Source organism: Argopecten irradians, chromosome 7 (assembly GCF_041381155.1).
Source record: "Argopecten irradians isolate NY chromosome 7, Ai_NY, whole genome shotgun sequence".
In the NCBI taxonomy this organism is placed as follows: Eukaryota; Metazoa; Mollusca; class Bivalvia; order Pectinida; family Pectinidae; genus Argopecten; species Argopecten irradians.
In genome coordinates this window covers 36,923,836-36,947,992 of record NC_091140.1, presented here as the reverse complement: position 1 = coordinate 36,947,992, position 24,157 = coordinate 36,923,836, and the positions used below count along the sequence as shown (strand labels likewise).

Here is a 24,157-nt window from a genome sequence, read left to right as displayed (position 1 = left end):
TGAATGAATGGCTAGTTAGCTTAACCATATATCATCAACAATGCGTCTGTATCTACTTAAAAACAAAACAAATATTCTTCAATTGCATCAAAATTCTTTTGAATATTGTGTTTTTAGATATTTTAACAAATTTTTCATATATCTAGTTAAATGCACATGAAACTCATTATAGATCTAGCAATGCTCATCATACCATGTCCCGGCTGCAGGCAAACAATTCTTGTTACCGCTATTTCTCAGAAAGCACTGAAGGGATCTTTCTGAAATTTTATATGTAGGTACCCGTAGGACCCAAGTTGTGCATATTTCATTTTTGGACTGATCCGTGAACAGGTGGCCGCCAAGCGGCCATCTTGGATTTTGATAGCTAAAGTTTGTTACCGCTCTTTCTCAGAAGGTACTGAAGGGATCTAGCTAAAGTTTGTTACCGCTATTTCTCAGAAGGTACAGAAGGGATCTTTCTGAAATTTTATATGTAGGTACCCGTAGGACCCTAGTTGTGCATATTGGATTTTGGGACCGATTGGTCAACAAGATGGCCGACCGTCGGCCATCTTGAATTTGATTGTTAAAGTTTGTTACAGCTATTTCTCGGAAAGTAATGAAGGGATCTTTCTCAAATTTCATATGTAGTTTTCCTTAGGACCCTAGTTGTGCATATTGTGTTTTGAGACTGATCTGTGAACAACATTGTCGACAGGTGGCCATCTTGTATTTTGATAGTTAAAGTTTGTTTCAGCTATTTCTCAGAAATTACTGAAGGAATCTTTCTCAAATTTCATATGTAGGTTTCCCTAGGGCCCTTGTTGTGCATATTGCATTTTGGGACCATCGGTCAAGAAGATGGCCAACCAGTGCCATCTTGAATTTTGATAATTATCGTTATTTGTCAGAAGGGGATATCTCTCATTTTCCATGGGTAGGTTCCCCATGGGATTTACTTGTGCATGTTTCTCAGAAAGTAATGTAGCGATCTGTCTTGAATTTCATAGTTATACGTTTGGAAAAGTTTAAAAACAGGGAAAAGATCCCTCTTTCCATTTTCAGACAAAGATCATTCTTTGGTGGGCGCCAAGATCCCTCTGGCATCTCTTGTTAACTGTACTGTTATTTATAATTAGCTATCAGTTTGGATCTGGTTACCTACAAGGTCTGGTATCGTAGGGAGTTCACTCGCAATGTGATAATTGCAAGCCAACACATCTGCTATCCGATTGCTCTTTAAAGTTTGTTAATGATCTCAAACACACTAATAACTTATTGGGGCAATTTGAAGTAACTACATGTAGATTATAATATTTTCAAATAGTTCTGATAACTATTCATGTGTAATATTTCCAGACATTGTTAATGACATGTGCACAGAGTACGGCGGACCGCCAATGTTTTTGACATGTTCTGCTGAAAGATATTTGACTGTACAGTTAACGTTACGGTGGCAAATAAAAGAAAACAAACACAATGCAATTTTAGTATGTTATTTCTTCTAAATACAATTCTTCTTTGTGAAAGTTGTCAAGCATTTATTGTGAATATTTTACATTGAAATTACCACCTTTATAACATAGATTTTGTGGCTCCCCAGACATCATTTTCCATAAATTTTTTGAATGTTTTCAACATATTCAGCCCTAAAAAAGACATGTGCAAAGTACACTGTTGAGTAAGCTACACAATTTTTTTACAATATTTGTAACAAATCTAACAAGAGGCCCAAAGGGCCTTAACGGTCATCTGACTACCTTGGCAATAGTTAAATTAATTATATATGGGGTGTCACTTTGTCAGGACCATGTCAGGATCATTTTCAATTTCTTTCAACAATATTTTATTTCAAACAAGAGGCCCAAAGGCCTTAACATATAGGAAATTAATTAGATTATAGTGATTATTTCATGCAAGTTTCAGCCAAATCGCATCAGTAGAACTTGAGAAGTTCAAAAATGTGTTTTCAAGATGGCGGCTGCAGCGGCCATCTTGGATTTTGGAATCGACCTAAAAAAATAACACTTTGTCGGGGACCATGTCAGGATCATTTCATGCAAGTTTCAGCCAAATCACACTGGTAGAACTTGAGAAGAAGTTCAAAAATGTGTTTTCAAGATGGCGGCTGTGGCGGCCATCTTGGATTTCGGATCGACCCGAAAAATAAACAACACTTTGTCGGGGACCATGTCAGGATCATTTCATGCAAGTTTTCAGCCAAAATCGCACCGGTAGAACTTGAGAAGAAGTTCAAAAATGTGTTTTCAAGATGGGCGGCGTGCCATTTTCTGTGGCCCCTCGCACTGTCGATAGAAGAAGTTACATTTTCAGTAAGATGCGGGCTAGATCCTTGGATTTACGGATTTCTCGCATGTCAGGAATTTTACACAAATTCAAAGAAGTTCTAAAATGTGTTTTCATTGACGTCGAAGTTTCGACGGAAGTGAAAAAGTAACATAAATGGCCGGCTGTGAACTGGAAAATTTCGGATCGAACTTTGGGAAACTTTTTTGTAAATGATTTCATTTCTGCTCTGTTAGCTGTCACAAACTATTGCACATGCTTGACAGGGTAATCTAGTGGTGACTATCGAAACAACTATTGCAATACTATTGTATCGATAGGGAAACACTTTTGTGAAACTATTGCAGAATACAATTGAAATAGTATTGTGATAGTATTGCACTCTGAATTCGATGAGAATCAGGTCGATGATTTGGCCGCCATGACGTACATCTAGTGCAGTATTGGTTTAGAGTTACTTCCCTTTACCTGATAGCGTCAGTACCAACTCAAACGCGATGTAGATCAAGATTGAGAACATTGTCGGTGTTTGCGTTTGGATTGAATAGCATTGAAAAGCGACATTTTATCGTGACTGTTAGTCTGTTACTGAAACCTCCGTGAGTACATGATTTTAGTCCAAGTTACAGAAAAACATCTGACTAATGAAACTATCGATAGTTTGGCGTACTATCGGCGATTGTTATCGACTTTTTGAAATTGCCATCCAAGTTGAGAGGCATACAATTGTAATATATCGATAGTCCGATGTATTGCTACACCCCTAGGGTAATCCCACATTTTCTGGGGTTTAAGTTGTGATAGATGATCTCTAGGGTATGACAGATTGCACACACAAACATTTTGAACCAGAAGCTTCAGCAAAACAATTTCATGATGTCATGATTTCATGCGGTGTTGATGTCATCATTCTTTCATATGAAATATTTTTTCCTTTGAACAATTTTTACTTGCATTAAAACAAAATGAATGATTGACTTTGCTTGTTTCACATTTTAGTATTAAAATTGATATGTGTTTTTCAGGGTTTTCTGCTTCGGACCCAGAAGAGCTCTTTCGTAATATATTTGGAGATATTTTTGGAAAAGGTTTTAGTGGAAATACAGATTATGAAGAATCCAAGTATGGCTTTGCGCCAGCATCAGAGGTTTGTGTCTCTTCTGACTTGTGTCTCAAGTTTATTTGTTCTGATGATTCAGTAACCTGATAATCAATACACTGTCAAACAGTTTAAAGAGTTTGAGTAAGCAATGTCATTGATTAGTCTTAATTGATATAATTATAATGTTTATCCATTGTTTCCAACCTTAAGATTAAGTGTTATTTAGTGGAAGCTATAGTTACGTTGGAGACATTGAAACTTTCCTCCTTCCATTTTGGTAGATAAGTATAGGAAACCAACCATTGTGTCTTTAAAATGTACCAAGATTTTTAAAATTTATCATGTGCTATGTACAGATAGATATTTGAAAGTTTATCTGTTAAATAGTTATGATGTAAAACTTCAATCATTCTCCTCCTTCCATTTCATATTTGTAATTCAAATGCACCAAGTGATTACCCTTTATTGTACTCTGCAGGTGATGATGGACCTGACTTTCCTAGAAGCCGTGCGAGGCTGTAATAAACAGATACATTTGAATGTCACAGACACGTGTCCGAGGTGTAATGGTCGTAAGGCAGAACCTGGGTCCACAGTAGACACCTGTCCACAATGTAACGGCACTGGAACGGTAACATGTCTTTCTCAATCTTAATTTTAAAACTACAAGATTAATCAACTCATTTACCCCTGACAACACATTTAGACTCTTCTAAATCAAAGGCTAGACCAGTCCATTATGGAAATTCAGGGGTGATTGAGTTAATGATTTGTATGAATTATTTTAGTGTTAATTGTGAAGTAAATATGTCTAATGAATTGTGTATGTCTGGATTGTTTGATAGGTGCTTGAAAATTTAAATGATTAATAAAATTAATTGGCTCTTTGTATTATCAATTTCTTCCTTTGACAAGTTTTTAGAAATAAGAAGTAATATTTTCTCAATTTTTGGCAATTTCATATATAGTGCCTCAAGTTCCCTATTTGTGAATGTTAATTTTGTGTCTCGACAATAGAATATATAAACTTGGAAAAATAGTACCTGTTAGTACCTTATGATGGAGAAGATAGTAATTCATGTTTTATTTAATTACAGGAAACAATAAACACTGGTCCCTTTATAATGAGATCAACGTGTCGGCGGTGTATGGGCAAACGTACAATTATTAGCAAACCCTGTTTTGATTGTAGAGGCAAAGGAAAAATTGTACTTCGCAAAAAAGTGATTGTGCCTGTTCCTGCGGGTAAATAAATTATTACTTTATTATCCTGGTGAAAAATACCCTGGATATTTAAAGATGCTCCACCGCTGACAATTGGTATTTTTTCATTATCAAAAACAAGAGCAGACGATGTAGCATTTTTGTTACAAAAGTTACTTACTTTACACCATTACCACCATTAAAAAGTTTGAGCTTCTAATTTTACTTTAAGTTAGAAATATAAAAAATAATTAATTGCATCCCGAAAAAAATCCGTGACACTATATCCTATATTGAATGAAGTACTGATTGCGCATGGACCATAGGCAAAATAAATTATTTTATAATATTTTCTGTGTTAATTAGACATATATATACATGATTAAACACCATTTTTTGTTCAAATGATGAATGTCATTTATGCTCTGTCGGCGGTGGAGCAACTTTAAATAACATAGACAAATGTGATCCAAACTTCAGCAATACTAAAAGAAACTGTTGAGTTAATATGAGAAGTTAAAGTGTTAAAAGTCTTCCTATATATAAACCCCTGAAGTTATGAACAGTGTAATTGAAATAAAGATGGTTTGATGCCGTTTGAAACCAAATCTCATAAATTTAATAGTATTACTTTAATTGGAATTTGTTTGATGTTGTGTAGTGCACATGTCTTCACTCTAATTTCAAATTATACAGGTGTAGAAGACGGTCAGACAGTCAGAATGCCTGTGGGACAACAAGAAGTATTCATAACATTTAAGGTATGGTCATCAAATGTATTGATATAAAGTTGAATTAAAGACTGTTAGAGGGACAAAGGATTTATCAAAGAGTTGCAATCAAGATAGCTAATGAACAATGATAGATAGCAGTTTCATGTTAAATGATCGGTCTATCGATTCTTAGAGAATAAAGACATTGTCAAAACTGCACAAAAGCTTGTATTAAAATTTGATCTGTGGAAGAAGTAAATTGCTTTTTTTTTCTTGCACAACTTGTACCTTATATATTGATACCAGTAAGGTACCTTAAGAGAATTTGTTTGATCACCTTTACTATATCAGTAATGTGTTTTGTGTAACAGGTTACAAAGAGTCGAGATTTCAGACGAGAAGGAGCAGATATCCACAGTGATGTTGTTATAAGTGTTTCCCAAGCTGTGTTAGGCGGTACAATTAAAGTCCCTGGTGTTTATGATGATATCAATTTGAAGGTAAGTTAGTACAGTAGGTCATAGCCATATACTGTTGAATAACTACTCAAATATTAACCACTTCTTTCAAATGTCGGATTTCCTAATTCTTTTCAACTTTTCAATTAAATTTTGTGAAAAAATTTAAATCTGGAAATCAATGTTGAAGTAGAGGTTTCAAAGAAATAGCAGATCTTATAATAGCTGTAATAGGGAAATATTGACTCACATTCTATATTGCCAATTATATGCGTGACGATGACATTTTCACAATTTTGCAGGTCATTGCTATTGTTGCCAAAATTATATATGTATACCCTTTTAGCTGGATTGCTGAATTTTCCTTAATTAGAATTTAATTTTCTTCTTTAGGTCCAAATCATGATGTTTTTACCCACAAACATAACTGACTTTGTATTATATTACCTGTATTCCATTGAAATATTTATATTCCCCTGGATTTGGAAAATCAGGATCATCTCTATCAGATTAAACTTTGCAATTTGTCTAATGTTTAACTGGAAAACCTTCACCATTGATTATTGAAAAAACTTGTTTTGTTTCTTTTCCTTCAGATACCAGAGGGAAGCCATTCCCATAGTAGGATCCGAATGACTGGGAAAGGTGCCGCGCGTGTCAACAGTCACGGGCGTGGTGATCACTACATCCATTTAAAAGTACAAGTACCCAAGTAAGTCATAAATAATTTTAAAGTTCAGACATGTCCTTGATCATTCAGAACTTCTGGTCTCAATTTAGGGACCACTGCATTCATTTAAAAATATAAATCCAAAGTAAGTCACAGATAATCTTAAAGTTCAGACATTTTCTTGATAATTCAGAACTACTTATTTTAATTTCGGAGGTAAATTGAATGCTAGTGCTTTTGTAAATTGTCTACTCAATGAACACACAATTTGATGTGTTAATAAAAATGCAGATAGAAAATTAGAAAGAGGAGAGAAATGTTTTAACAGATGGTAGTGTTATCTCATGTACTGGCCAGAATTTGTTTTATTGAAATTGATAATAAGTTAATATACAAATATATTATCCTTATGATTGTTATCTAAAATGACCTATATTATTGCCTCCTTGTAGATCATTAACAGATTCACAGAAAGCTATAATGTTGGCTTTTGCTGAAACAGAAAAGGGAGTGAAAGGAACTATAAATGGTGTGGTGGATACAGATATAGGTTTGTACTGTTAATACTTCATTTGATATCTCTGCAGGTGTAGAATCTATTTTATGTTAGCCTTACAAAAACACCAGATAGAAGAAAGTCATGCTTGACCTGCAACCATTCCATATAATAAAAGAATCTAACTTTTACCTTGTTTTGTCATAACAAAATCAGAACATAATATGAAAACTGATGAATATAAGAATTGTACCAAAGTGGATTTTTATAGATGTATATGATCTTGTTTCATTGATGTTGATTATGGTCTATGAGAAACGTTTTGATGACTAGATTGTTCAAACGTTTGAATTAAACGCTTAACATCTACCTCATCCAGGAATCCATGAATTTCAAATTCATTAAGAGAAAATTTGATATCAGCAATGATAAAATTATAAAATTTAGAACCCATTACTTAAAGAGCTCAGACTATAAATAGAAGCAACTTAGTTTTGTAGTCCTGTCTTCAAGCAGATAATTTTTATGGAAAAGTCCTGAATCGATAATTTTTCGTTTCAGGAGCAGATAAAAAGACTGATGCTGGTCAAGAAGCATCAGCAGATTATGTGTCAGACAGTGAAGAGAGTGAATCGTTTTTATCAAAAATGAAACGTAAAATATTTGGATGAAGTCAGATTTTTCCCATGACCATAATCAACATGTAAGTCAAATTATTAATAGAAGTATATATGCTAGAAACCCTTTTAAGAATTAGTAGTGATTAACAGTCTTTTTCAAATTACCCTATGAATTGATCATTGAACTGTTGAGTTAATTTGGTGTATTGCAAACATACATGAATCCTCTTAATACTTCTAAATTATGAATAAAAGTTGTTAGCTGTGATCTAGTTTTAATACAGTTATATCAATAAATAGTAAAACATACATACATAGACGTACCTTTACTTGAACTTTGCTGCCTAAAAGACCATTTTTAATTTGTTGAAGTATTTTTATGGTTTTGGCCAAACTTCATTCATTTCAAAGACATTACTAATTGCAAAGAGAAGTTTTACAGCAGTCTGACTTGAAAAACAAGATATCAATTGATTATATCCTAAAAATTAGAAAGAAAAAGAAAAAAGAAGGAAAAAACAAACAAATACAGCGTGTATTAAATACTGTAGTTCTATGATAAACCATTAAGAAACAAAGTACATCTTATATTTTTTATGTGTTATAAGGGTTGGTGTTGTGTGTATTTGTAGGTCTGTGGGCTGTGGAGGACAAAGATGGCGGTTTACTTTCCCAGATCAAAGCTGTTCTTAACGAGGAAAACAACGGAAAGTGTAACACAAGTTCATCCGACACAAAAGTGGAAGACGCGACAGAAAGTTTTACAAAATCAGAAAATTGTGAAAAAATTGATAAAAACAATAACAAGACAAAAACTGTTGATGACAAAAAACAGGAGTCAAATTCTGAAAATAAAATGAAAAGTGAAAAAGGTGAAGAAACAAAAAATTTGAATGAAAGTAAAACCGAGAAAATAACCACTGATGATAAGAATACCTCCACCGATGACGATGATGATAATGAAAATGATGGTAAAAGTGGAGTGAGGAGTTCCTGTTGAAGTCAAAACATTCATGCTGCATTGGAAAATACCGGTTTAAAACACATGTCAGATATATTGCCAACAAAGTGTTTTTCATGTGTGATGCAAGATTATCAAATTCTTTTTATGTACATCAGTCAGTGGGGAAATATCAAACAGAATATTTGCACATGTCTTATACTTAGTTGAGGGATTGGGACAATTGACCGATCGCCAGGCAGTATGTAGCCATGCATATTTATGTTGGAGCCAAGATCATGGTATACACAAAACAAAATGCGGTACCTAAGCAATTTTGATTGACAATTGGCGATCCATCAATCCATATATGAATAATTCCATATTTGCATATTACAGAGTTATCTGTTCTTGGGGGCAGATTCTTTTGGTGGGGGGAAAATGACGCTATGCGACTTCACAATTAATACCCACCCACAAGTGGAGATACAATTTAATATGTCAATAGAGATTAAGTATTCAAGATAGACAGAAGGAAATATTTTATCTGTTAATTGATTCTTTTACATCTATACTTGTACAACTTTTCTGTTAGCACATACTTTAAGGAGTCTTTGACCCACATAAAAAAACAAGAGCAGTGGTTTAGAATTCATGTTTGAGAGGGAATATATTATGGTATGGACAGTTATTTTTGCAGGTTGATGTTTTCGAGATTTCGCAAAATATTGCTTTGATCTGCGAAAATTTAAGATATATTAAAGTTGTATCATAAAGAAACTTAAAACATTATAGCAAAAATAAAAATAAAAACGCTTCATTGGATTTTTCCATTTTTAGATAAAATTGTGAAAATTTTGAACCATGAAAATAACTGGTTATACGGTAGGTTTATTGAAATTTCAAATGTTAAATCTTACATCATTTGATAGGTTGGTTGTTGATGTATAAAAATAAGTTTGTGTGTGCGTGTGTTTCAATAAAAGTCTCTGATACTTTGCAAACTGTTGAAATGAGCAGTAATTTGAAATTGTTCTAGTTATTATAAAGAACCAAGTCAAATGCCAAAGAAATAGAACAGAAATAAATTACATTATTTACTATGTTCATTAGACATGATAAAATAGGAAATATTTATTCCTTACTATGTAAATTTGATACTCTACCTGTATAAACTGTCAACATACCTTTAAGCTATAGCAGAAACATTATTTTAGCAATTTTCATATAGAAGAAATTTTGCTGTGTATAGAAGAATTATAATTATGTGGTCTCTGTACACGATTCCACACAAAAAGTGTTTTAAAACAATATACAATTTCAAAATAAATTTAATATCCCAAATTTCCATATAACAGTAATTGCAAGTGTAGGTCAAAAGAAATAATACTAATGGCTGCATCCCAGATAACCCTGGATTCCTACATACGTAGGTCTGTTGGATACAAATTACTGGAAGAATTATATATGGGACAATAATTACAAGTTGTGACTACTAATCTGTGTGCTTTATGTATGATAGGAGTGTATGTTTGTTATGGTATGAAGATGTTAGTCGAGAAAAGCTGTGATATCATAATCTGTATCTAAATTGTGTATATGTCAGTTTTATTTATCAGATTGTTGCATGGATGAGACAACTAGTGTATCTGTATGATAAATCATGAGACATCTTGTATCCTTACAGTCTATCTGTATGATAAGTCATGAGACGTCTTGAATTCTTACTGTCTCTTTCTTCAATTCTACAAACAACAAAAATATTTAAAAATTAGAGTCAAATTTTTTCAAAAGCGTAAAACAGTCAATTATGATTTATTATATCATTAGCTCAGATATAGATTTAAAAGCATAATTCGGTGGTTCAATACTGGAATTACCATTTACAAAATTTAGCGCTATGCATGAATTACCGCTTCAAAAACAGCACAAAAACCGCTAAAATAAAACTATCGATAAAATAAGTACATTTACAGTTACTTATCATGATGAGCATTAGCCTATATTTCTAAATGGACTAGTGATCTAGTTGTAGGCCTTACTTTCAGTAACACTGATAACATCGTAATAGGTTTCTTTCTCCTCTTATTTCAATTTTTGTTTGTTTTCAAAGTACATGAGGCATTAATTTTAATTTTTTATTAATTTTCCAAGCATGAGGCATTATTTGCAGTGGAGTTTGTGATAAGAGATGTAGAATATGATCAATTCACTGCTGGTGTAATATGAATTTTCAAATTTGTTTGAATTCTTTAATTTCATATGCTCATTTGGCTCATTAGATCTTAGATTTGACACATTGAAGAATTGTTGCTGTCATGTTTTAAGACAGATAGATCAGAATAATGATGTTGTCAACAAAAAAAAATTATTTTACAACTTTGTGATTTAAATTTTATTTAGAGTACAATTCAGGCTTACATAGCAAGAGCTTTTCAGCATTATGGTCCTGGCAATCAAGATGCTTTGAGCCATCGTTTGCTCATCTCACAATTGTCGATTAAGGGAAACCTGTAAAATGATTTGACAAAACTGTCTTCTGTTCTGTATTATTGTATTATTTTTAAACCTCATTATTTCAAACAGTACATCTTTTGTTGCATTTTTGATCATTTCATAAAATACTGGATTAAAGTTCCTTGTTCAGTTATAATGAGTGACATCGTGAACATTTCATGTCATAAAGGCATAGTTACTAGTTTTGTTTGAATCATTTCAATTATGTGTATGGTACACAAAGTCAGTTCAAAGTTATTTACCAATATGACACTGGTGTAGAATCATTATGCTACAGCTTTGATTTTCATGTAATTAATTCCTGAATAGCTCTGGAATTTCCCTTTTTTTTTTTGACAATTGCAAACATATGAAGACTGCATTTGGGTTTTACTGAATTTGCAAATTAAAAAGAACAAAATGGATATTTCAATGTGTAATAATTTTTGCAGCTTTATTATTTGATCATTTTAAGTTAATCATTATCAATTCTACCAAAACAACATGACAATGGTTATTACATATCTCTGTCATTATCATCAACTTGCACTAGTTGTCTGTATTTTATGTTCATTGAATGGTATCAAATAAATAATATTTAAAACTTTCTTTTCTTTCATGTTCATTTTATTAGCCCACCATCATCAGATGGTGGGCTATTCAAATCGCTTTTTGTCCGTGGTCCGTCGTCTGTCCGTCCCTCCGTTAACAATTCTTGTTATCGCTATTTCTCAGAAAGTACTGAAGGGATCTGTCTCACATTTCATATGTAGGTTTCCCTAGGGCCCTAGTTGTGCATATTGCATTTTGGGACCAATCGGTCAACAAGATGGCCGCCAGCCATCTTGGATTTTGATACTTAAAGTTTGTTATCGCTATTTCTTAGAAAGTACTGAAGGGATCTGTCTCAAATTTCATATGTAGGTTTCCTTAGGGCCCTAATTGTGCATATTGCATTTTGGGACCAATCGGTCTACAAGATGGCCGCCAGGCAGCCATCTTGAATTTTGATACTTAAAGTTTGTTACAGCTATTTCTCGGAAAGTAATGAAGGGATCTATCTCAAATTTCATATGTAGGTTCCCCTAGGGCTCTAGTTGTGCATAATGCGTTTTTGGATCGATCGGTCAACAAGATGGCCGCCAGGCTGCCATCTTGGATTTTGATAGTTAAAGATTGTTATCGCTATTTCTCAGAAAGTATTGAATGAATCTGTCTCAAATTTCATATATAGGTTTCCCTAGGGCCCTAGTTGTGCATATTTCGATTTGGGACCGATCGATCCACACAGATGGCCACCAAGGAGCCATCTTGGATTTTGATAGTTGAAGTTTGTTACTGCTGTTTCTCAGAAAGTACTGAAGCGATCTGTCTCAAATTTTATATGTAGTATGTTTGCAAAAGTTTGAAAAGCAGAGAAAAGATCCCTCTTTCCTTTGTCAGACATAGATCATCTTTGGTGGGCACCAAGATCCCTCTGGGATCTCTTGTTGGTAATCAAATGGTCTATAGTTGTGAAAATATTTTACAACAGATTGTCATGAAAAGATGTGGCCATTTTGTTATGTGGATGTAAGCCCAGTACATGTAAGAATTTGAAAATTCAATTCTGGTGATCGGGTGGTGTAGTGGTTAAGCCACTCGCCTTTCACCTAGCCGGCCGGGGTTCGATCCCCGGCACGGACGTGAAAAGGTTAGGGGTCACCTGCCTGATCATGTGGGTTTTCTCCGGCACTCCAGTTTCCTCCCACACTAAGATCCCTCGCGCGCTTACATCCGGGTCATCGAGAATGATTTACATAAGTTGTATAACTTGTTTTGAAATCAATGTAAAATAAATAAAGTTTATATTTTTAAGCCCAGTACCTGGAGAACAACATAAAACCTACTGTCAGTATCGGACAACTGCCAAAAATGTATTTTGAACTTGTGCAGCAGAGTTAGAGGGTAAAGTCCAATACAATGTACATTAACCATCCTGCCACAGTAACTTAATTGCTACAAGTTCAGAATTTATATTAAAATTGCTACAATGTAATGGCAAAATCTGGAGATGTACAGGTGTACCTCGTTCACCTCAACTCATATATTTTGAAAATCTTGCTTAATTTTAGGTGTTTCATTGGTCCAAACCAACCTTCACCATATATTTTAATTTGCCAACAAGTACATGGATGTACTTGGATCATTTGGAATTTGACCAATTAATTGATCTGTCGACTTCGTTATTGAGGTTTGACTATAAAGAGTAAAACCTGCCTTATCGACCACCTCTGTATAAAGACCACCTGTTTAATAAGACCACATTCTCAGGGTCCCAAATGATCAATTTTAACACAATTCAACCTGTGTATAAAGACCATTTTCCTCTGTCCTTTGGTTGGTCTTTATAGACAGGGTTGATTGTACTTCATGGCTATGTTTCAATATAATCACATTTTGCTACCTCTATTTCCTAAAGAATCACTTGCTTCCTTGCAAATTTTGATACTGATACAACTGTTCTTCAAGGTAACGTTTAAATCCATGGTTTGTCCCATTGTAAACTCTATAGAAGACTTCAACATTACAGATGCTTGTTTCCAGTGCGAGGTTCCATCGAGTGTCGTGAACCTCAAACCGTCGGCCAATTCAAACTCGAACCAGTAAACAACAGCAGTAAGGTGACCTACATCGGTCATCGTGACCTTCACCTCCCGCGTCTGCTCCAGAAAAGATGGTGGCTCGTCACCATGGAGACACTCATTGAGATCAAAGTGCATCAAGACAAATGGGTCTGAGAGTCGGACATGTGATAATGTTGAAAGATCTATATCAACGTGGTTGGTCATCTGGAAGAATAAAATATGAAATATCAGATGTATACATAATATGCAGAAAGGAATACTGTATTTCACTCTGTAAGTATATAGGATTTCAAAGTTTAAAGATATGGTTTTAATGGGCATTTATTGGGACAATTTTGAAGATTCTATCATGAAATTTCATAGTACATTGTATTTGGATCACCAGTACTAAAAGTAGGTTACCGTGATCTTCATTTTGACCCTTGATCCAAATCAAAGAAGGAAAAGCGCCTGCTCGAACTTTTTAACTGAAGTTCCTAAGTAAGACCTAAAATATTTGTCTTCTGTTGACTTGTATTGGAGCAATCAGCAATCAAACTCAGAAAAAAATTGCCAAATAACATAGCTCTGTTTATAAATGACATTTGTCCAATTATAAATTTTGCAGGGGAAATGGAGAAGCTAATCAGACACTTGATTAGGAAGTGAAACAGTAGGATTGGTAAAATACCAAGCACGTGATCAACATTTTATCAACCTAAATGTTGATATAACATGTATTACCTGGTAATTGTTCATGTACTTGGCGATGTTGTAGCCCAGTGTCCGATCATTGATGACGGCACTATCTCCATGCAGCATTTCAGACTCCACACACAGGCCATGGATAGTCACACGGCCAGGAATTATGACACCTCCGGAGCATAGACATGTGGCCCTGTATTTGGAGGAAATCATATATGTATTCTTATTGATATAACACCAGAAATATATCTTCTTTTTTTCTTTTCAAAGTAACCCTTGGAATGTTGATGATGCATTATTATAGGAGAAATCAAAAACTGTCATATTTAAAGTGGCTATGCCTAATGCATCATAGGTAATCAGTTACTATCAGACTTATACCAAAGGTCTGAACTCGCTTGACTAGTCTATAAAGTTTTTTTTTTTTCTTACCAGAGCTGGCAATGTTCTAAAGGACATTAGCTATAACAAAACGGTACAGAGGGCATGTATCACTCACCTGGTTTATTTCAAATTAGGAAATATCACAAAAGGTGATTTGTATTTACCTGAGAAAGGCGATGTCCTCCAGGACCTGCTGTTTCAGAATGCCGCACTGTTCAATAATGTCACAGAAGATGAGATGACACTTTCCGTCAACCTCCGATAGACTCGAAGGTTCAACAAGCATCAGTCTGTCTCGCTCTATACTATTCACAGACACCAACTTCCTTATAAGGTCATGAAGCCCTTCTCTGGCTATCACAACGCCGGTATGGTGGCTCTCCTTCAACATTTGTAAACAAAGGGGAGATAACCCACCACAGAAGTCCAGGATTCTCAGGCTCTCGGCACCGTGGAAAGCTGACACATGTTTTTCTATAGCTTGACAGAATATTTTATTGTAATACAAGTTATTAAGTTTGTCTATTTCAGTTCTGTCCAGCAAGTACTGTTCCGTGACCTGTGGCGGACAGATGAAGTCTGCCAAGGGCATGTAGGGAACCGAATCATCGTTGTCATGGCAACGGTGACAGGATACCAACCATAGACAATTGTCTCCCAGTCTAAACTTCACATGAAGAGAGTCTCCCTCTCGTATGATAAAACCATGTTGTGTGTCTGAAATCAAAAGACAAAAATTCAACATAATGATTCCTGGGAAAATCATTGAAATGGAATTGTTTTGAGAGTATAGTGTTGTATGGGTGTTCCAAGAAGCATTCTTGATTTTGTAAAGGAACTAATCAATCTGTGTTAAGTCATGGAGAATTTTTTTTCTTAATATTCTTTTTGATTATAATTTGAGGAGAAATGTTCTTGTTTTGTCAATTTTTAACAGTAATACACTATACAGATAATCTTTTTTACTTTTCATTTTAGTTGCAGGTATCTAAGTTAACTTGACCACCACTGAAAGCAACAATATGGTATATAGATAGAAAAGCGATAGCTATCAGTTCTGTAAGCTGTTTCAGTGTCTGAGCACTATAAATAGTATGATGGATGGTAATGGAGACTTGGTTGGCCCAGGCATAACTATGTCAATAAATGTGATTTAAAAGACTAGATGGGCAAATCCAAGTAACTCGTGGGTTAACTGTAGATTAAAGGAGAGATGTTTTATCATAATAGTGAGCTGAAAAAGGTTTTGTTGTGTATGTGGCACTTATAAGAGTTACTATGCTGTGTTTGCTAAATATCACTAATCTGATCCAGACTATATTCTATTGTATTTAGTAAAAAAAAAGTTTTGTCTTGCGTGTGGAACTTATTTGCTTTGATCCAGATATGTATAAATAGAAATGTTGTAAACTATTTAACTAGTGGTGCTTTTTAACTCATTCACCCCTGAAGAAACATTTGAACTCTTCTAATTCCAAAGCTGGAATAGTTCATTATGAATTTTTAGGGGTCAATGAGTTAAACCAGGAATTTTCACTTTTAGATTTATGAAGAATGATTCTCTTCTGATATTTACCATGAAGCATTCCGCAGCAGCTTTGATGGAAGTGGGATGGAAGAACAGGAAATATGGCCTGCTCCCAGCAGTTCTCCATGGAGGGGTTGGTTGTTATAGAGACTTCATCGTCAAGGTGAAGGTCAAACCAAAATACGATAGCGTCTAGCTTCCCTAGAGTTGTGATAGGTAGTGTGGCCTGCCATTCAATGCCACTGGCAATTATATCCAGTTCCTTTAGAGGGAAAGCAAGAAATTAATATTAATTTTTTTTATTTACTCCAACTTTAGACATTATCTGAATTATTTATTTATGTGGATGGATAGGCAGCATCAGCTTTAAAAAATTCTGATCCTGCCACTTTCTTCTAAAACAATTAATTTAGTATTCTTTTTAATTGCTAAGTTGAATATTTTAAAATGACTAATTACATACACTAGTCAATCAGAGATTACAAAGAAGGCCTATCCTCCCTTAACATTTTAAAACTTGACAGATCTCTGTAAGATTGTGTTACTATTGACGCGGATTACTTCGCAAGGCACAGCTGCATTACTTCCTCGATATGTGGATGAACTATAATAGCTAGTTACCTGTGCATCTATACACATGAGTGCGGTTAATTTATTCTGGGAATGCATGGCTTGATTTTATTGGTCGATGCATTTCTATAAACACGCCCATTTCCCCAAAAATAAGTTTCAGAAAAAACGTGCGGTCGAACTATACGAGTTAAAATCAGTAAAAATCAGTTTCAGTACCAATACTAGGAAAAGCACACATTTTGCTGATTTACCTGAGAGATGAATTCTCCGTTAATGTGAGCATTTATTTGCTAATTTAATTAGAAATCTTTGTTATGCTAATTGTGTAAAGGCAGCACAGAAAATCTAGTTAACTATTAGTCCTTTGTTATATTTCGTAACTAAACATATTCTTTGATTATAAATAAAGTCGGTTGCAATTACGAAACTGCTGCTGAAAATGTTTACATTCTGTTCGTAAAATTAGGTCAAAATCGAACTGTCAGATTGTCTAAGCTTAACCCCCGATCGCAGATTGTCTACGTCTAAATCAGAATCATGTGTTAACATATAACTGATGAAAAGTATGCATCGTTTACGATTTCATTGTTAAAATAATGCCAACAAATGGATTGATTGGCTGGAGCTGAATACCCAGCATTTTCGCTGACATGACACAGCGTAACTGGCTTGCCCAAACCAGCGTACGGCACATATATGTTAACATGTACATTAACAACTTGATCGGCTGACAAAAGAAAGACCGAATGTTGAATTTTGATGCTGATTTTAAGTGATATCTTTATCTAGATTGGGCCTAAGAAACATTGGCGATATCTTCAACGTATTTCCATGTACATCAAGTACAAATATACATTGTGGGGGTGCTGTTTTGTGAACAATATTTCAGCGCAAATAATTTTATTTTTTACTTAAAATGTTCATTTTAATTCATTATCTGTTGTAAAAGTCTTAATAATGATCATTAATACAGTCTTTAATTAAAAAATCTTTGTGGCAATATTAAAAATACTGTCATTTTTGGAGATCCCATTGTGCCGATCTGCCGACAAAAATCTTACATGTACCTTTACTTCGATCATTTGACATGTTCGAACTGTCACTAACTAAAGAATTATTGTTTTTTCCTGAAAAAATTAATGTGTGTTTGAACTATCCGTCGGTTCAACTTAACCGGGACTATATGTAAAGTTAATTAAAATATTGAGTTGTTTGTTCTACACCAGAACTGAGAGGCCACGTCACTATGCCGTCACATCTTGGTGATCATGACTGTCTGTGTTGTTTATGGGGCGGGGCTTATGAAGTCAGACTCGGCAAATGGCCATGCGCATACTGTTATCCCATTCAATTTGTGCCTGCATATAGTGATCAAAGGAACTTCCTCTGTCTGTCTGGTTAGTACTTCACCTGTGCCTTTCAAAGTAATCCCGCATCGACAGTAATCAATGGAACCCTAATTAATTACTCAAATATACCAAGAAATTTTTCATCATCATATAATTAGAGTGAGTCACTATGATACAAAAGCTAATTGAACTTCAATACAAAGCTTTAGATAAAACAGAATGGTGCTTACAGGTGAAAGACAAATTACATTCCCACTTACCAGAGGATCATTAAAGTTGATACAAGTGAGAAGGGACGGTTCTGACAGCATCTTGTATCCTCGTCGTAGACGAGTGAGATTTTCTGTGGTATAAGGGTCATCAGCTACAGTGCCTGTTGTGCATACTATCTCCACACCTCCCATGTCAAGTTTGTGTAAGCCAGGGTAGAGGAATCTGCCAGGTAGAGAGCAGAATAAAATTCTGGTTCAGTAGGTGACTATGATAGCAGAGGCGACCCGACTGAGGTTCATACTATCCAAAGGGAAGATGGAATTTACAACTTGAGTTCTCTATTTGAACGCTATGGATAAATGCAATCAAATCCGAGGATGCATCAGATGATGCTTAGATTCAATCACTGTCGTCTATTTGCAAATATAAAATACATTTAATACAAGAAACCTTCTTCCGTATTTGCATATTTCTTTTGGTTTGGTTTGCATAGTTTTACATCCTGTTGAAAACTGAGGTCATTGAAGAACATGACAGATTTGATTGAGGAAAGCTGGAGCACCAGGTAAAACACCACCTACCAGCTGTAAGTACCTGGCAGTTACTCCACATGGGATTTGAACATGCAACCAAGAGGTAGAGGGCTTGTGGTAATATGTCTGGACACCTTAACCACTTGGCCAAAGTTATTTCTCCTGTGGGAATGTACTGATTGTTACTTGTTTCAACTTCCTTGAAAAATATGATGTTACGCTGGTAAACATATGACGTCACAATCAATATTTATACATACCTTCAAGGGGAGATAATATCTCTGATATGCAAAGACGGAAAAAGGCCTCAGAATTACTCCCGCAAAAAACAGTACCAGATAAAATGTAGATGATCTAAAATTTGTGACTATTCAAGAGGATAAATGGCTGGGCAATAAATGCTGGTTTTTCAGATATTCCACAGCACACATGTACATGGTAAATGTTACTAACATTACATACCTGTTCTGAGAGCGAATGGCTTCGGATTCAACTGCACATATATACAGTGTAGCCCCACTAGGTATCACCTTGGACCGCTAAACAAATCAACATTTAATCAATACTCAAAATGTTTGCACTTGAAAAACACAGAAAAAATTTGATGAAAAAGAATTTTCTTGATTTTATCTACAAATCAATTGCTTTTACATCATCAATTGTTTTTTTCTTTCTTTTTTTTTCTTTTTCTTTTAACAAATCAATATTTCAGCTAAAGCATTACACAAAATTATTATATGTAGATATAGCTGGATACATGAACTTTCAAGAAATCATAAAATCTTCATCTCCACTGTGAAATTGTTTGGCTATAATCTATCACATATACATGCACTGTGAGTATGGCTGATATATGCCATGAAACTATATCTTCTTTGTTTCTAGACCAGTGTTATCAACTGATTATACTCAGCCATTCGAACAATATTTGATATGTTTCTTTACCAGTCTAGATGTCGGAGGCATCAGCAGGTCTTTCCAGGCATGTTGTAGTGTAGATATGATTCGTTCCCCAAAGAGTGCTGCGTCAAATGTCTCCGTTACCACCAGTGACACTCTGGAACAAAATGATAGCTTACTGCAGCTGACAACAACAATAAATAGATCTATAGAGTCACAGACATCAATTCATTTAAGCATTGATGTCACCATTTTTTAATTTTATCGGGGTATAAAAAAAAAATTTTGTTTGCAAACTATGTGAATCCGCGTAGCGGATTCTCACAAAAGTTTGCAAAAAAATTTTTTTTCATAACCCGATAAAATTAAAAAATAGTGACATCAATACTTATAATTAATTTTATACTCTATTTGATAAAATGAAGTATGTTTAAATGTAACGTTATAGTGGTTTTTCAAGGGATTCTTTTTTCCGAATCAATACGCAACGTCAATGTCTCTATTGTGACGTCACGAAAACGTCGGGGTTTTGCGCCATCCTCAAATTTTTTTTTCATAGTGGTATGCAAAAAAAATTTGGCCAATCAGAAAGCCAGATTTGGTATGAAAACAAAGAAAAATTAATTATAACTTTATAAGAAAATATTTATAGCAACATGGTCAAGTTGACCCCATAGTGGCCCTGCCCCTGAAGACCCCTGCAGGTCAGCCGAACCATTTGTATGATTTTGAGCCACCACCCTATTAGAAGAAGTCAACTGTTGATGGATGGCAAAACGGATGCCGGATGCTGCACTATCACATTAGCTCACCTTTGTCCCATCTGGCACAATTTCATTATTCATTTCACAATGGTATTCAAGATTGAATTCTCCAACTTCTTAAAGATACTGTATCATGAAATGGGATTAATTCATGTACCACGAGATACAGGATAATGTTTGTGCGTGATAATTGTTTCTATTGGTGAAGGAATGACATCAAAAGATGATATTCCGCGCTAATGTCATTTCAGCAGGAAGATTACTAAGGCTTACATTCCATCAGCACTGGAGATACTAGTCCCGCACAGATTGTCGGGTATCATGTGGTATGGAAATTAGTCCCATTGAAAATCAATTACATCATGGCATCATTGAATCATTTTCGCCCTACTTATAATCTATCATATTGATGATATGTTAGTTGTCCTCAATTCAGTAGTTATAAGTTTTTATAATACCAGTACTTTACAAATTGATTCCAAATAATACCAATTGTTTTTAATACTGTGGAGTATATTACCTTCCAGGAAGGTCCTTAGGAATGGCCAGGTCTGTAGATAGCTCGCGTACAAGACGCACTTTGTGGAGAGCAGAATTCTCCCGAAATACATCCTGTGCTATTTCAAACATTGTTTTTGATTTCTCACATGCTGTCACATCCCCTGCTCCTGACTCAAAGGCAAATAAACTGGAACAAAAAGAGACTTCACAATTCAGTCAATGGCTAGTTTTAATGGTATTGGGATAAAAAAATAATTTTGAAACTTTAGATTGAATATAATCAAAACTGAATTGGGCAACTCTTAAAAACAAAGTCTTCACTGAAAAAAATACCAAAATACGGCAGTGTAGTCTAGAATATATCTTATAAAAAAGATAAGCATTCTTATAGAGCTGTCAAAAAACGGTGAAAGCTCTTGGAAGCTTCAAATAAAAGTGTTATTTTTTTATAATCAATTAAAGTGAATAGTCAGACAATGAAACCAGTCTAAATGGGTTTGTTGGCCTTCCAAAAGCCCTAACATATCAAAACGACGGTCAAGTTCTGCTTACATTGTCAAGTTTTGGCCGTTGAAATTATGTAAAGGCCCTGTGTACATTTAGCACAGATCTAAAAATAAATTTTGAAAGCGAGGCTGAGTGGGAATGACAACACAGACATAGCCAGCCGGGAGGACGTTTTAGGATTCCTGTAATATAATTAAATTAATTTCTTCACATGCAGAGTGATTTTGATTGGAAGTTTTATTTTCCTATTTCATAAGATATTATACTTGTTAGCCTTCCTTTGCCTGACTATTCACTTTAAAAGTATACAAAAGGCTATGGATAAAATACAAAATTAGAGGGAAATAATCTAGAATTAGAATTTTTCTTGTCTATTACTTTAAAGTCTAAGAAATAAATCAGGGGAAGATAATCTTGCAGTAGAATTGGGTTAATCCATTACCCGGTCCATAACCAAAAAAGTATAAGAAATATCAAGTCAGGGGAGATAATCAAGCATTATATTATTTTTTTATTTTCTTTTTTTTTTTGGGGGGGGGGGGGGGCAATATATGAATATATGAAATATATAAAGCTTAAAATAATCTGAAATCAGGAGAAGACAATCTAACATTAAGATTTCAGTTGAGAAATATTTTTTGAAGTCTGAAAAATATCTAATTATGAGAAAGATAATCTATCACTGGATTTTTAGTTTATTACATTAACAGACCAAGGGGGAGATAATCTATCATTAGATTTCAGTTTATTACATTATCAGAACAAGGGGAGATAATCTATCATTAGATATTTAGTTTCTTTAATTATTAGAATAAGGGGGAGATAATCTATTATTAGATTTTTAGTATATTGTGTTATAAGAACAAGGGGAGATAATCTATCTTTAGATATTTAGTTTATTGTGTTATAAGAACAAGGGGAGATAATCTATCTTTAGATATTTAGTTTATTGCATCATTAGAACAAGGGTTATTAAATCACATTATTAGAGTAAGGGGGTGATAATCTATGATTATATATTTAGTTTTTTACATTATTAGAGCAAGGGGAAGATAATCTATCAATAGGTTTTTAGTTTATGACATTATTAGGACAAGGGGGAGATAATCTATCATTAAATTTTTAGCTCAATACATTAATAGAACAAGGGGGAGATAATTAGATTTTTAATGGTAAAAAAACAGAGAATCTACTATTACATTTTTACCAGTACAGGGGGGTAATTAAGTATAAAAAAAAATAATTAATAATTAAGGGTACAAGAAGGAGATCATCTAGTATAAGATTTTCATTTTAATAATAATTGGTACATGTACATGGGGTAGATAATCTAGCGTTAGATTCTTAGTTTATTAATTATTGGTATAAATGGGAGATAATCTATCATTAGATCTTTAGTTTATTATTTATTGGTGCAAGGGGGATATAATCTAATATATTTTTTCAGTTATTAATTACCAGGACAAGGGGAATATAATCTAACTTAAATAGACTAACCTCAGTAGGCCTGACCCTGTACCTATGTCCAGAACAGTATGATAGCCCGATTGAACAGCAGTTTGAATTGCTGATCTGTAGGCACAATTCCTTCGTACATCATTCAGCATACGGAAATGCCATCTTTCAACAAGGTGGCTACAAATATTCTCTAGATTTTCTCTAGCAGCTATGTAGTCTGGGTTCAAATGAAGCGACTTCCTGATGTATAATACCGCTTCTTCTGCGTAGCCAAGTCTGAGTAGAAAATTAAAACTTTAGGTATTACATGTAAAATCATCCTAATAGGCCCCAAGGCAATTAAAGCATTGATGAGTTGCTAAAAATGGAAGTTACATGTAATTAGACATTAATTATTTCATAAAATTAATTAACCATACAACAATTTAAGGATTGTTCACTTAAGACTTCTTAAAGATGTAGTGATTCAGACTTAATTTGACATCTTCCCGACACAGGCTCACGCGACAGGCGAGGTGTCTCTGGTGAAAACACCCGTCAAATTAGGCCCGAATTACTACATCACCTTAGGCCTTCAATATACATTTTCGTCGGTTATTGTTATTTTTAAGAAACCTTGCGAATTTTTTGTTTCGGAGAGGTAGTGGACATTTTAACTTAAATTTCGCAGAAACATATGATTGAAAAAACATGTAAGCTTACACATGTACATGTATTTGGGCTCAATATTTCATTATGTTAAAATAAAATTAAAAGTTACCTAAATAATTGGGCTCCAATATTGTTCAATATCGATTCATTGTCAGGCAAAATCTCACACGCCTGATCGAAACATTTAAATAAGTCTTCAATTCTACCTTCCTTTTCAAGACTTTCAGTCCATAGTCTCATGGTCATTACGAAATCCTCAAGAATATCATCGTGATTTTCGGGGACAAGTTTCAGATACAACAAGAAGTTGGCAAATGCCCGACCATATCTTTTTTTCGAAAGGCAAGACCTTGCAGACGCTAAAGAAATCTTGGCAACCTGTCGAACACCTCCATCTTCCATTCTTTTTAAATATAATTACGTACATTTACGCTGATCATTAGATTTAAGGACAAATTATTTTACTTTCACGTGCTTCAATAAAAGCGGATGTTTTGC

General features: G+C 34.3%; 2 protein-coding genes across 3 annotated transcripts in view; one reads left to right on the top strand and one right to left on the bottom strand.

Annotated features, from left to right (window-relative positions):
• LOC138328309 (dnaJ homolog subfamily A member 3, mitochondrial-like) overlaps positions 1-10,262 on the top strand; it is a 14,804-nt gene extending 4,542 nt beyond the window's left edge. The window contains exons 5-13 of one of the 2 annotated variants that reach the window (XM_069275054.1): positions 3,315-3,436; positions 3,870-4,022; positions 4,489-4,636; positions 5,291-5,355; positions 5,679-5,807; positions 6,362-6,477; positions 6,888-6,985; positions 7,493-7,634; positions 8,184-8,322. In XM_069275054.1, the coding sequence (XP_069131155.1) occupies positions 3,315-3,436; positions 3,870-4,022; positions 4,489-4,636; positions 5,291-5,355; positions 5,679-5,807; positions 6,362-6,477; positions 6,888-6,985; positions 7,493-7,602 (941 nt within the window). In that variant the 3' untranslated portion in view covers positions 7,603-7,634; positions 8,184-8,322. Of the gene's footprint in view, positions 1-3,314; positions 3,437-3,869; positions 4,023-4,488; positions 4,637-5,290; positions 5,356-5,678; positions 5,808-6,361; positions 6,478-6,887; positions 6,986-7,492; positions 7,635-8,183 lie in introns of both variants that reach the window. The other variant, XM_069275053.1, reaches the window with a different exon arrangement.
• On the bottom strand, positions 9,805-24,157 carry LOC138328307 (protein arginine N-methyltransferase 9-like). The gene is made up of 10 exons (XM_069275051.1): positions 23,769-24,157; positions 23,048-23,284; positions 21,063-21,230; positions 19,824-19,935; positions 19,341-19,417; positions 18,393-18,567; positions 16,259-16,472; positions 14,847-15,399; positions 14,338-14,491; positions 9,805-13,818 (listed from the first exon to the last, which is right to left on the bottom strand). Exons 1-10 carry the CDS (start codon positions 24,059-24,061, stop codon positions 13,420-13,422), a joined length of 2,382 nt encoding a protein of 793 aa, XP_069131152.1. The 5' UTR covers positions 24,062-24,157; the 3' UTR covers positions 9,805-13,419.

What these genes read in the sequence shown, in the direction of transcription:
- LOC138328307 (XM_069275051.1), bottom strand. Translation starts at nt 24,061, where the DNA reads ATGGAAGATGGAGGTGTTCGACAGGTTGCCAAGATTTCTTTAGCGTCT. An exon ending in CCTAAGGACCTTCCTGGAAG is followed by an intron (nt 19,936 to 21,062) that starts GTAATATACTCC and finishes ATTTTGTTCCAG; the next exon opens with AGTGTCACTGGTGGTAACGG. An exon ending in CTGCTGCGGAATGCTTCATG is followed by an intron (nt 15,400 to 16,258) that starts GTAAATATCAGA and finishes TTTTGATTTCAG; the next exon opens with ACACACAACATGGTTTTATC.